At 42.9% G+C, this 13,408-nt stretch overlaps 1 protein-coding gene across 2 annotated transcripts in view; it reads left to right on the top strand.

The window, feature by feature from the left end:
- The window catches only part of ANKK1 (ankyrin repeat and kinase domain containing 1), a 10,493-nt gene extending 1,591 nt beyond the window's left edge, over nucleotides 1–8,902 (top strand). The window contains exons 2-9 of one of the 2 annotated variants that reach the window (XM_014949529.1): nucleotides 1,317–1,611; nucleotides 2,042–2,193; nucleotides 3,083–3,132; nucleotides 3,231–3,386; nucleotides 3,647–3,765; nucleotides 4,761–4,806; nucleotides 5,187–5,548; nucleotides 5,642–8,902. In XM_014949529.1, the coding sequence (XP_014805015.1) occupies nucleotides 1,317–1,611; nucleotides 2,042–2,193; nucleotides 3,083–3,132; nucleotides 3,231–3,386; nucleotides 3,647–3,765; nucleotides 4,761–4,806; nucleotides 5,187–5,548; nucleotides 5,642–6,523 (2,062 nt within the window). In that variant the 3' untranslated portion in view covers nucleotides 6,524–8,902. Of the gene's footprint in view, nucleotides 1–1,316; nucleotides 1,612–2,041; nucleotides 2,194–3,082; nucleotides 3,133–3,230; nucleotides 3,387–3,646; nucleotides 3,766–4,760; nucleotides 4,807–5,186 lie in introns of both variants that reach the window. The other variant, XM_014949528.1, reaches the window with a different exon arrangement.
- The last annotated feature ends 4,506 nt before the right edge of the window (nucleotides 8,903–13,408 follow it).

Genomic DNA, 13,408 nt, shown 5'->3' with positions numbered 1-13,408 from the left:
TTTTTTTGTTTTTTTTTTTTTTTTTTTTTTATTTTACTTTAAATATATATATATCTTTCTGCAATCACCAGGATCTGAAAAACTAAATCTGAAAATCTGAGGTTGGGTAAAATATCTAACAGTACATGTCCCTTTAACAGTCACTGTACTGGTCTACCAGGGACTGAAGTTGTACTATTTTGTCATTTAAACAACTTTTCACTTCAGTGTGGTGTTATAAAACACATTCCCACCCCTTACATATGTCCAAACAGCCTTGAGGCTGGTCTGACTTCAATTACAATTTTCAGGAAGTCCTGTGAATTCTGGATTACAAAGCGAGACTGTACTATCCTGCACTATGGCTGTGCCAAAAAATCCTTCCTTTTCCTGGGGGTTGTCAGAAGGGCCAGCATCAGTCCTGTAGTTCTGTGCATCTGGGTTATAGTTCAATGGCTGTTTCTACTTGTTTTAGAAAGATTTGCTGATCTGAACAATGTTTAGACCTATTAATGGCCTGGCATAATGTTGTTGCAAGCTCAGATTCATTCCCAGGGTGTGCTTTTTAAATGCAATTTTGGCATTTTACCGCTTAGCTGCTGTCAACATACCCTAGGCACCCCAACTCGTTCAGCGGGTTGGGAAACGTTGTAAAGGTTTAGTGAAACAGGTCTGCCAAAACTGGCAACAGTGGACAGACGTGTCTAGACTCCCCTTGTGACCAGATTCACCATACTCCCCAACAGAAAGCCTCAGGTATAGGTATGGCCAAGGCATGCCCTCTGGCCCTACAAGCCTCCATCTACTCAAGCTCAGCAGGTTAGTGTGCTGTTGGACCCTGGATGCCTGCGAGCAGCGTGCAGGCTACCACTGGGGCTACCGTGCGGACATACGGTGCATGAAAAAAGCATGGTTCACCATGCTGTGCCTGCTTCTGACATCATGCTTTCAGGGAAGCATCACTTGGGTATTTCACCACAGTGTGAAAACAAGCACACAGACCAGGCTTTCTGTGGTCGCTGAAGGTCTTCTAAGAGCTGGACTAAGATGGAAGTTTTGGTCGTTTTCTATAGGAGCCTAGTGGTTGAATTTGCCCAAAGCAACCCTCAGGTCATTTTGAAAAGTCATGACACCTTGTATGTTAGATTTTAGTCTGCAAAAGATCATGATGTGATTGGATTATCAACGATTCAAGGGGAAAATTGGAATTAATCTTTTTGGGGTAGGCAGGGCTGCTTGGAAAGGGTGTATATCACTAAGCTACTGTACAGTGACTTAGCTTGTAGAACTGAGAAATGATATCAGTCAATTCTCTTTTTTCTTTTTTATTTTTCCAGGACCAGTATGAACTGTCTAATGGAAGAGGCAACCAAGATGGAGAAAATCAAATTCCAGCACATTGTCACTATCTATGGCATCTGCAACAGTCCTTTGGGGATAGTGATGGAATATATGGCGAGAGGGTCCTTGGAGAAAATTCTTCCCACTCACAAAATGTCATGGCAGCTCAAATTCCGGGTTATCCATGAAATGGGCTTGGCTATGAATTTCCTGCATAGCATGACACCTCCTTTGCTGCACTTAGATCTAAAACCAGGGAACATTCTCCTAGATGGGAATATGCATGTCAAGGTATGACCTTAATGCCATGTTTGTAAAGACAGCGTATTTCACAAATAAGAGAAAGGTTATTTTTGCCAAGTATGTCCAGAATCCTGCCTAATAAATTAGGTTCTTCAGGAGCACTCAATAAAAGATTGACCAGTGTGGCTTATAAGAAGCAGCTGGTAAACAAATTACATGGTATTCTCAAGAGTATGCAAGTAATCTGTGCCAGAACTGGGAACTTAAGGCTTCAACTTAGGAGGAAATGCTGATCTCCTGGACTAAATGAAAAGCACTGACTACAATTTTACCAGGGTTTTATGGCGTTTCAACTGCTAGTCACCTCCTCATATCCCTGATCGTGAAGGATGGAGGTATCTCCCAGCTAAAATAAGGAGGGGTGAGATTGTGAGCATTATGAGGGATCTCTGATTATTTTTTTTTTTTCTGCTGATAGATCTCAGACTTTGGGCTATCAAAATGGATGGAGCAATCTAGCCGAATGCAATATATTGAAAGCTCTGCTTTGAGAGGCACTTTGAGCTACATCCCTCCAGAAATGTTTCTCCAGAACAGCAAGCCCCCGGGAATCAAATATGATGTGTACAGGTAAGGGCTGCCTTTCTGTTCAGCGGTCACACGAGGTTGCCACCTACCTCTTACGCAGAGCAAGAGGGACTGGCACAGTGCCTCATTTTGTTTATATTCTGGTGCTCTGCCTTGCATAATGTCCGTGGTGGGGAGCACACTGGGAGTGATATGTGCCACTGCAACCTCAGTGGTGGGGAGTGGGATTATCTGTGGATAATCATCTCTCTTACCAGATGCACCTCTATGCAGCACCGATCCCATGTGAGCTGCAGACTGTATTGCCTTAGGTTCTACCCTGTTAGCTTGCTGGAAGTTATTATAGAAAGATTAGAGTACAGAACAGAGTGTCTGCTCTTTCACAGCAGTTGCGGCTTACATTTCTTTTGATTTTCCAACAACTGTAATATTGCTTGTCTACTTCGGTATGCAGCTTCATTTTGGTCAGTACCAGGTGGAGAACAGATTTTAACTTTACTTTTTTCCATTTGGCCAAAGTGCTTTGCGGCTCACTTACACCAGCTACATATATATGTTCTGGAAGTTAGTCAGCTCCTTAGCCACTACACTACACAGTAACCCAAGACAAGAAGCAAATGAGGATTTGCATGGCTGTATGAACTTGCAGTAGTCAAGGGCTCTAAAACCCAATGTGAATAAAGTGGAAAAAAAGGCACTGAGAGTCTGGCTCTAAATCCCTCATTCACTACACCAACCCTTTCACTGAGGCATCAGAGAGGTACGTGATGATTCATAAGATCTTGTCCTTTAGGTGTGGGGGATGAAAGCCTTCCATCCTGAAGAATTTCTTTCCTAATTTTCCCATTTCTCAAGGAGATGAAAGCAAAAAGTGAATTTTATGTTCATGTACATATGGGAATGATTGCTCATGATCTCTCATTGCCTGCAGCTTTGGAATTGTCATTTGGGAGGTACTTATGCAGAAGAAACCTTATGCAGGTAAATATGTATGCTTCTTATATGCTCTGCACTTAGTAAATGTTTATTACAGCCATTTTCACAGAGAAAAAGCTGAACACGTATTGCTTTTTTCTCAGGAGCCAACATGATGGCCATTATAGTCAAGGTTGCTGCAGGAAAGAGGCCCTGCCTAGAACCCATCAGCGATGACTGGCCAGGGGAATGCCAGCAGATGGTTGACTTAATGAAGAGGTGTTGGGATCAAGACCCTAAGCAAAGGCCAAGCTTTACAGGTGTAGTAGCTGATTATGACATGGATTAACCAAGGGTCAGCTGCATAGATTAATGAGTGGGGGATAAGCTTGTATACAACTCCTTGCCAGTTAAATTGCCTGTTGCCTTGGAAATGCTTGGTGCCCATTTGCTGTCAGCACATCCTCTTTCCTTCCTCCCCGTGTGGAGGATACATAGAAGACTTCCACAACCTTGGGTGCTGACTGGGTACTGAACGTCTGGGTAGTGTGTACAGCTAACAGTCTTTTTGCTCTGGTAGATATCCCTGTAGAAACAGACATGCTGCTGTCACTGATACAAAGCCTTGTAGTAGATCCAGAGAACGAGCGCCTTGTTAGAAAGATGTCCCACAAGCCTGCTATCTCCGCGAACCAGCAGGTGAGTAAGGCTTCCCAGGACCACTTGGGAAATTCCACTGAGTCCTTTCCCTGTTCTTGCCAGTTCTTGAGAATGTGTTTCCTCTCTCATGGCTGTTTATCATCAGACAATAAGGACGCCACAGCAACCTTTGTGCAGTGTGTTTGAAGAGGTTGTACATCTGTAATTCATTCAAGGGGATAGGAAACTTGCAAATAAATTCAGCAAGCTGGCCAGTGTTCTAAGTGATGCTCTGAGAGGAAGACCTTTCTTTCTAGCTGCTCAGATGAAATGGGTTTATAATGTAGGCCTCAGTCATTAAAAGAAGCTCAAGCAGACACAGAATCACAGGGGTTCTGCTGAAGGCACTGGCATTTGTGCTTAGATGACAGCTTTCCAGTTCCATGGAACTGAGGGCATTCCAGTTTAAACAACACTCCTAGAAGAAAAAAAAATAAAGTTTTAAATTCCTGTGTTTCTCTGACTAAGAAATAAATTAGGTTTCAGGATAGTCACAATTCTAGACCAGCAACTGGAGTGTAATTGTGCCTAGAAGTCAGCTTCATACAGGGAGAAGTAGCAGTTGAGAACTATTGCTATTTTGAGGATTTGCCTCGTTGCGCAGTCATCAAGAAACAAAATGCCAGAGTATAGAGGATTGAGGAGGTGGGGTTGTTTGGGTTCCCTATACAACAAAGAAAACTACCAGCTGGGATGCTGCCATGGGCACGTGCTGCAATAAGGAAGTAGAATATATGTATGTTCAGGAGTAAATGAGTAAGAGGAGAAAACATCTCATTGATAGCCTGAGATAATTGTCAGGCTCCCACATTCTTGTTAGTGTCATGATTTGCTCTGCTGAGTTTTAGGTGCAGTAACAGGATTGGATAAAAAAGTATTCAGGTGATAATACAAAATTCTAGAGCACTAGCAAAGAAGAACTCTGTGAAATGTTAAAGTATGTAAATAAGGAACATTGACTTATGCCTTTTTCTTTTCCTCTTCCTGAAAATGAGAGTGACAAAGAAGAGTTTGCCTTCCCCCAAGACACCAGAAGTGGTGGTAAGTAGGGGACTTCCTTTACCATTCAAAAATAAAGAAGGGGAAGCCTGCAAAAAGCAGCTTATTTCCTTGCTCACCAGTGATAAGGATGTGGCTCAATAAATTTTTCCATGCTGGGTAATTTTTCTTTTTAAATTAAGGAAAATAAACTATACAGAAAATAGCAGCTACAGTTCATGTGAGGGAGAGGCCGAATATCCCACTGCTTTCTAAGAGACTGTATGCAGCTGTCTTGCCCCACTTCATATTCCCTATCTCAAAAATGGTTTTTATTTCATTTCATACTATTAAGATTCACATGTTTTCCTTCCCATCTTGTGTGCACCAAGCTATTTCACTTGGTCTTACTCTCTCTCCTGTCTTGTGTCCCCTGCCTTTAGAAAGTGGTAATCAGGAGGTTCGTATCCCACCTTCTTACAGTCCAGATGACATCCTGTCAGAGGAAATCTGTAGAGTCCATGAAAATGGCCTCACATTGCTTCACCTCATGGTGATCCAGGGAAATGTGGAAAAAGTGAAGTTTCTCCTGAGCTGTAAAGCTGATGTAAACAGCCAGGTAGTCTGTGGCTATACCCCACTCATTATGGCTGTTCAGAAGAGGTCGCCAGAGATCTGCTCAGTTCTGATAGAGCATGATGCAGACATCAATATGCCTGATGATGATGGTTGGACACCTCTTCACTTTGCTGCTCAGAATGGGGATGACAGAATCGTACGCCTCTTGCTGGACCACCAGGCACAGGTAAATGCTCAAGAGCATGATGGGTGGACCCCTCTGCACTTGGCATCACAAAACAACTTTGAGAATGTGGCCCGAGTGCTGCTATCTCGCCAGGCTGACTCCAACACCCAGGAGGTTGATGGGAAAACTGCCCTCCATGTGGCAGCTTGCTTTGGACACGTCAGCTTGGTGAAACTGCTTGCCAGTCAAGGAGCAGACCTGGAGAAAAAACAGAAGAACCATAGAACCCCACTCCATGTTGCTGTGGAGAGGGGGAAGTTCAGGGTCGTCCATTATTTGCTGAAGAACGGGACCTCCGTCAACACCCTGGATCAAAATCATTACAGTGCCCTGCACCTGGCTGTGGTGAGGGGGAAGTATCTCATCTGTGAGAAACTCATCAAATATGGAGCTAATGTGGAGCTAAGAACAGACAAAGGTTGGACTCCCCTGCACCTGGCTTCTTTCAAAGGACACATTGAAATCATCCACCTGCTAAAAGATAGCCATGCCAAACTGAATGCCAAAGGAAGCATGGACTGGACACCACTTCACTTGGCTACTCGCTACAGCGATGAGCCGGTAGTCTGTGAGCTATTGAGGTGTGGGGCAGATCCCAACATCGCTGAGAAGTCAGAGTGGGCCCCCCTCCATTTTGCAGTCCAGCGGGGCTCCTTTTTGACTGTCATCAATCTTCTGGAGTGCAAGGCAGATGTCAATGCTAAGAACAAAATGGGTTGGACCCCCTTGCACCTTGCTGTCCTCAAGGGCAATATGGCCATCATAAAGACCTTGATTAAGGCTGGTGCTCTGCTTGACGTGGAAGATATCACTGGCTGTACAGCCCTCCAGTTGGCAATTAGACATCAGAGAGAAAACATCATTACGCTGCTTCAAGGCCAGAACTCGTTGATGAATAAATCGGGGAATAGGACCCTGGTGAATGATGCTAAGATTTCAAGACCCAGATTTGTTCCGGGAAGGACAGATTTGTAGATTAATCAAGCCTGGCATTTATGATTTGACTTTTCCAATATCAGGTGGTATGCCTTAAACCAGCATATCCTGTCACCTGGTGATTACAGGAAAATAACTTTTTTTTTTAAACAGAACTTTCTAAGCACAAACACTAAAAGAGTAAAAGAAAATGCAGCTGCAGAAGGAAGCTGACAAGCTATTTTCCAGTCTGACCAAGCTTGTGGAACATTTTGGCTTGGTGATGGTGGCTTTAGGCAATGCTTTCGTGTTTTAATATTTACTGTGCAAGGATGGAAATGGATAGATATATATACTCCCTTTTCATATCCGCAACGCTGAATCTGTGCACAGGAATCCATCCATACATGTTCTCCACAGAGTTTCTTGGGTTTATTCCATGTTTTCCTATAGAGCAGATTAGTGTAAAACAGCCTTGCCACAGGTGGGCATTGAATCATGAGATTCTCACCTGCTGCTGGAAATAGACACTAAGCATATGGTACAGCAATGTGTCAGATTCTCTTGCACCTCATTTTTGTAACAAAAATAAAATAAAACAAGGAAGGAAGACAAAACCAGTAGTAGAAAGTATGTAAATGGATACAACACAGATAAAAGAAATTCCAGAATAATACCTTGCCATCCCTTCAGGAAAAAGGGAGCCAAGAGCTTTTTTCCTAAGCATTCAAATTACTTATTTACTGCCTCCACACCTCAGCCTTTAAACACCAAGGCTGTCATTAGAAAGATGGCCCTAAGGATAAGCTGAAAAGCACGTGCCATTCTGAATCATATTCCCTGCCATGAGGGCTACCAATGATCTCCAGTCTTAACTGCAAAATGTTGCTTTGGGAGTTTCATAGACTGATTGAAAGAGTTCCTACTTAGAAAACCAGCATCTAATTTGGGTGACCCCAAATTCTCATAGCCTTTTTTTTTTTTTTCAAGAGCACTGAGCAGCTGGGAAAGTTAGCAGGTATTTACTCTGTGGAAACAGACAGGTGGGGCTTATCACAGTCAGCTGAATGTATTATCTTAAAAGGCTCGTCTCTAAGAGCCTTCATGTAGTCTTTGAGGAGATGGGGTCTTCTGGAGAGCTGTGATTAAGGTATGGAATTCAGTTCTCTAGATTCAATCTTTTCTGCTGAAAATATGCTGCTGTGGATGAGTAGAGCAGGCTTTATGACAAATGTGTCCTATTTTTATGTATGGTCCTATTTGTGGGGATTGTTTTTAGAGGTGAAGAATCAGGGAAATTGCTCAACAATAAGTTAGGTAGCAGCACAGATCACTCAGTATGCTGGCTTGAGAGCAAAGGAGACTTTCTAGCCCCAAAGAAGTTGTTACTTAGCAGTTGAGACACAAGAGTACTGGCTGTCTTCAGGTCAAGGTTTAAGTTATGTCTCTGCTGGGAAATGATTCTTGATCTCTATCAAGAAGACGTTCTAGAGCCTGATTACTTTTCTGGAGAACATATGGTATTCATGGATTTGATTCTTTTGTCATAGTAAGTAGTACTTTTGTGCAGCTTGTGACAATCCTACCACAATTTACTAAATGCTTCCAAAATGTGCCTGGGATGATGACTTTCTTTCATCATCTTAGCTGGAAAGGTGCTGCAATGTAAACAAATAATCTGTAGCTCTGCAGGGGAGAAGATGCATCTTCCCTGCTGGACATTATTAGCTGGGAGTCATTATTTCAGCAAGTGTTGCTTTTTATCCTTTATAGATGGAGAAATAGAAATGTCTGTGCGTGCAGTGCACTTCAGGTCCCAGAAAGCAAGCCAAAGCGATAATGCAAACATAATTTGCTTCCTGGAGTGAGAGAATGGTGGGCTCCAGACAAATAGGCTTACTGGGTCTGAACAGAGAGCTGGTAAAGTTCCAGTGGCTGTGCTTGGGCTGAAAAGAAACTTGACTGTGCTGGAGACTGTCTCCTCTAGCTGAACATCAGTAATTGTTCTTGTTTGTTCTGCTGGTATTCCAGCGTCACCTTTAGCACTTCAGCCATTCAGAAACGTTGTACTGGTTCTTTACCTCGTGTGAACAAGAGTGAATGCCACATGAAAGAGAGCTCTGGCTAACGACTACAATTGCTCTAGTGCAGGGAGGTTCTGCTCAGTGGCTTCCTCTAGACTTGGTGTGTCTAATGTTTATTGCCTGGGAAAAGCTGGCAGTTTTTTGATTACCACAGAGCAGAACATCAGGTTTAAAATGCCCTATGAGAGCTAAGCTATTTTGTGATGTGTGAGTCATAACTATATTTCATTGTGTAATACAGCATGTTTTTCCTTAGATTAGCTTTAACCCACTGAAGTTCTCTGGACTACGCTAAATAAAAGATCAGGAAGGATGATTGTAATGACAATGCCTGCTATTAAAAATCTCTTAGTCACTTCTCATGCATTTATTTTCCTTTTAACATTTGACCAGTGGAACATGTAATGAGTACACTATTATAAACTGGGTAGAGACAGGGGGCTGCCTGCATCCCCAAGGGCAGGCTGTGGGCTGCTTTGCTCTGGGAGATGCTGGATCACCTGCAGCTCTGGAGAACGGCAGATGTGGGAGCAACGTGAACCACAAAGGCAGGAAGGTTCCTAGTTTACTTTCCCCTCCTAGTTCAGGGCATAGGGGTCTTTGGGTTCCAGGTTTACCTCCTGATTGAATGGGCTGTCCAGTACCCTGCCTTGCACAGTGGCAATACAGTTACCATCTCTGCAATATGGCCTTGCAAATATCTGCCTGCAGATCTTGAAGGAAACCTGCCAAATTTTTTGTATGCCAAAAAGGTTTTCTCCTGGCTGTGTACAAGAGACTAACTTTATTACATTATGAAAGGATACAGTTGATGTTGTTTTCAATTGAACCCTCTTCTGAGGGGAAATGGATGGTGCTACTTATGTAAAAAGTTGACATGATTCATTCAGTGCTGCAAGATAACATCCAAATCTTGAGAAGATTAAAAAGCCCAGCCTCTACTAATTTCACTTTCATTTTTACATTAACTTAAAATATTAATGCATAGTATCTTTGGATTGTTTTTCATGATGCTTTGACACCAAAGCAAAACTTTTAGATATTACTTTAAAATGGGTTATATTAAAATGGTTAATTTTTAGCATTTGCTAGCTTCTGCTGTGGAGTTTATGAATTGAAATGCTGGTGAGGTTTTATTTTGAAGGGAGCTTAAAAATGTACCTTTTTTTCTGCAACAAAAACAAGCTTGAGGTATTCAGAAATTACTCAAGAATGGAAATACCGTTTGCCTACCTTCCAGAGTCAGCTTATGATGCAAGTTTTCAAAGGGATGGAGAAGGAAAGGGGACGTACAGAGTGGGATTAAAGGCTGCGATAATTGAGACGAAGGAATCATGTAGTTTGTACCCACCATACAATATGGAGTGAACTTTCAATCACCTGTGCTAATATCTCCTCAGTTCTCTTCCTTTCTTGTCCTGGTTTTATCTCCCTGGGGACACCTTGGGAGAGAGATTATTGCAAATATAAAGATTGCATACATGTAAACTGGATTATTTCAGATGGCTCCCAGTTTACTTCTTGTTCATGGATGATGTTCGCTTCTGTAGGAATTGGGCACTATGTACAGTGAGAGCATCTGCAGAATTGCCCTTCAGATGATGGGGGAGCATCACTTGCTCAATATGCTCCCTGATCTTTTTTTAGCCATTACAGTATTTCCCTGCCAAAGAGCTAAAACCATCTGTTTATCTTTGAAGCCTAGCTCTGAAATCCAGATCTGTTTCCCAGTGTTGGCTGCTAAATGTGCCCTGTCTTCAGTCCAGGGCATGGAGACAGACAGTGTTTTGAAAGAGGCTATTCTGCTGCTAGTACTTTTTCTTTCTCATCAGCTGAAGTGGAAAAGAGGGAGGATAATGACATCTTTTGCATTAAGTCAGTGCCCAAGGAATTGAGAGAAGACAGCTAATTGAAGACTAAATGCCAAGGTCCCAAGTGCCTCTCAGAATGCCACCCTCTTCCAATGGTCCTTTCACACAGAGAGATGCCTGGGTGGGGATGCCCATTTCTCATTAATTAGGGGAAGCCTGCAATTTAATGCACTAAACTAGCCACAAATGCTGAGCTCTGAAATGATACAGTTCTTGTTCTGTCTGTTCTCTGTGCTTTCTCAATGCCTTGATACAAGCTTTACACTCAAGATGGTTTTATTACTTATTCAGATAGCAGGTCTTTGGCTAATATCATCTATTTCTGATGGTTTTGTGTCACAGGAGAGTGAAAAGGACAATACCTTTACATGCATCTTGCTGATGTTATAATTACCTCCTGGGAGTCTGTGGCATTCCAAAGGCAAATTTCATTACGTGTCGTTAACAATAGCAGAATTGGGAATAGATGTCTGGCTAACACCCCCCCACACACATCCTGGGGATTCTTTCATACTAACACTTGCAATGGAAATAGTCAAACTTTGCTCCCATAAGGATGTCATTCTCCACCTCAAATTCGGACGTTCTCATGAGGTGCCCTAGCTTCATTATTTAACAGGAGTATTTTGAAGCGAGTACATTTTTAGTTTGCTTAACTGCAATTGGGCAGCAGTGAGCTGTCTCCAAAGCTCCCCAGAGAGTTCTCAGGGTTGCACAGTAAGCATCCTTTCTTTTAAGTTCAGAACAATGGGAAGCCTGGGAGATTGGTGGCCCAGCCAGCCTCATAGCTATTGGGCATCTGCTGGGATGCCCACAGGACATGGCAGACAGGAGAAACCACAGGTCTGGGTTCCAGGGGCAGAGAGAGGAGGGAGAAACTGCTGAAAAAGTTAACATGTGAGGACTGTTTTCCTTCGCCTTTTTGTTAAATAACTCAAAATGCCGCTGGCAGTGGTTGCTGTGTGAGATGAAGAGGATGGGCAGTTTCCCTGTGGAAAGGCCCCACTAGCACCAGTAGCGTTGACCACAGCGGTGCCTGGGGCTCCAGTGGGAAAAGCCGAACTCAGACCCATGCAGCCACTGTTGCTGCCACATGCTATGCTGCAGAAATGGCATTTCTCATGCTTAGCCTCAAACAGAGGGGTGTTTGTAGCAAATCGGAAGCTTCGCCTCTAATTAAAATGTCATACTTCTCATACTCAAACAGCCTGGAAATCTCTTGCTGAGACCTAAGCTGTTTAGCTGTTGTTAAGCTGTCAAAGGCGTAACATTAAAGAAGTATGAGGCATAGACAGATAGCTCTCCCTTGGTGTGACATTTTTACTCTAATATCACTTTGAAGATGCCTTTCATAGCAGTGATGCTTGAAATTCTGCAAGATGATGGATGTGACTGGCAGCAGGAATACTGGTCTCCCTGTACTAGTAACGTTTACCAAAAAAAAAAAAAAATCCAGCAGGCCAGAAAAGAACCCAAAACCTCAGCAGTAATTGAAGTCAGTCTGGGGAAGGGTTTTGTGGGTTTGGGGTTTATTTTTGTTTGCTCTTTTTCTGAGTGTGTACTATCAAGGGCTCAAATTTGTGACTGGAGTCTCTAGGGTTCAGTTTACTCCCTTTAACCTCCAGGCAGCAGATGGGGGGGGGGCGGGGGGGGGGCAGGAGGAAGTGAGGCTTGAAGGACTGAATTCTGCCTGCTGTGCACAGTGCATGTTTCCCAGCTGGTCTGCGTTGATTATAACTGTGGCTTTAACTGAGTTGTAGAGACATGAGAATTAAAAGCAGCATGGTTCACTTCCCCGTGCCTTCTCCATATGTATGCGCTTTTTTGCTGATCTCTGCGTATTCCTACATATGGTGGCATTAACGTTTACCAAAAAAAAAAAAAAAATCCAGCAGGCCAGAAAAGAACCCAAAACCTCAGCAGTAATTGAAGTCAGTCTGGGGAAGGGTTTTGTGGGTTTGGGGTTTATTTTTGTTTGCTCTTTTTCTGAGTGTGTACTATCAAGGGCTCAAATTTGTGACTGGAGTCTCTAGGGTTCAGTTTACTCCCTTTAACCTCCAGGCAGCAGATGGGGGGGGGGCGGGGGGGGGGCAGGAGGAAGTGAGGCTTGAAGGACTGAATTCTGCCTGCTGTGCACAGTGCATGTTTCCCAGCTGGTCTGCGTTGATTATAACTGTGGCTTTAACTGAGTTGTAGAGACATGAGAATTAAAAGCAGCATGGTTCACTTCCCCGTGCCTTCTCCATATGTATGCGCTTTTTTGCTGATCTCTGCGTATTCCTACATATGGTGGCATTTGTGAAAGATGAGGGGAATAATAGAACATTCCTCAACTGCTTTTCTAACATGATATAGAAACTGATGGACTTTTTTTTTTTTTTTTGAAGTATCAGTATGGTTTTTGCATATTTGACCATGACATCAGCTAGTGTCGCATGGCCTTGTCTTGCTTTCCCCTCCTGGGAACCAAAGTTGAAAGGTTTGCAATACCAGAATCCCTCATAAATGTTGAGCAGCACCAGGCATTAAGGGTTTAATTATTCAGTAAGGAAGGCTTGGGTTTTCTTTTTGATGTTTACATCCAGCTCTGAAAATCCTGTAGCTGAAATATAAGAAGCAGGTTGTATGGGTCTTCAGAAACCTGGACTCAGTTGTGAATGCTAAGCTTTTGCAAAACTGCTGTCTTTACTGTATCGGTGACTCCACCAGCTGTTTATCAGACAGGAACAAAGGCAGATGTTCTCAACTGTCACTTTGTTAAAATGGAAAACTGGGAGGGAGGGAAGTGTGAATTTATTTTTCACACAAGATAGCCTAGACCCTGTTTTGAGGACCTCTGCATGGTAACATAAACAGTGATTATGATAATATCCATCTTCAGACATAATTTGTGTTACTCGGAACGCTGGTAATCTGGTGATTTGATAAATTTAATCCAATAGTGTCAACTAACTGTATGAAATGAACAGAATGTTAGAAAAAGGGAATTA

The sequence above is a fragment of the Calidris pugnax genome, unplaced genomic scaffold (genome assembly GCF_001431845.1).
Source record: "Calidris pugnax isolate Ruff unplaced genomic scaffold, ASM143184v1 scaffold180, whole genome shotgun sequence".
Classification (NCBI taxonomy): Eukaryota; Metazoa; Chordata; class Aves; order Charadriiformes; family Scolopacidae; genus Calidris; species Calidris pugnax.
This window is presented reverse-complemented; position numbering and strand designations above follow the sequence as displayed.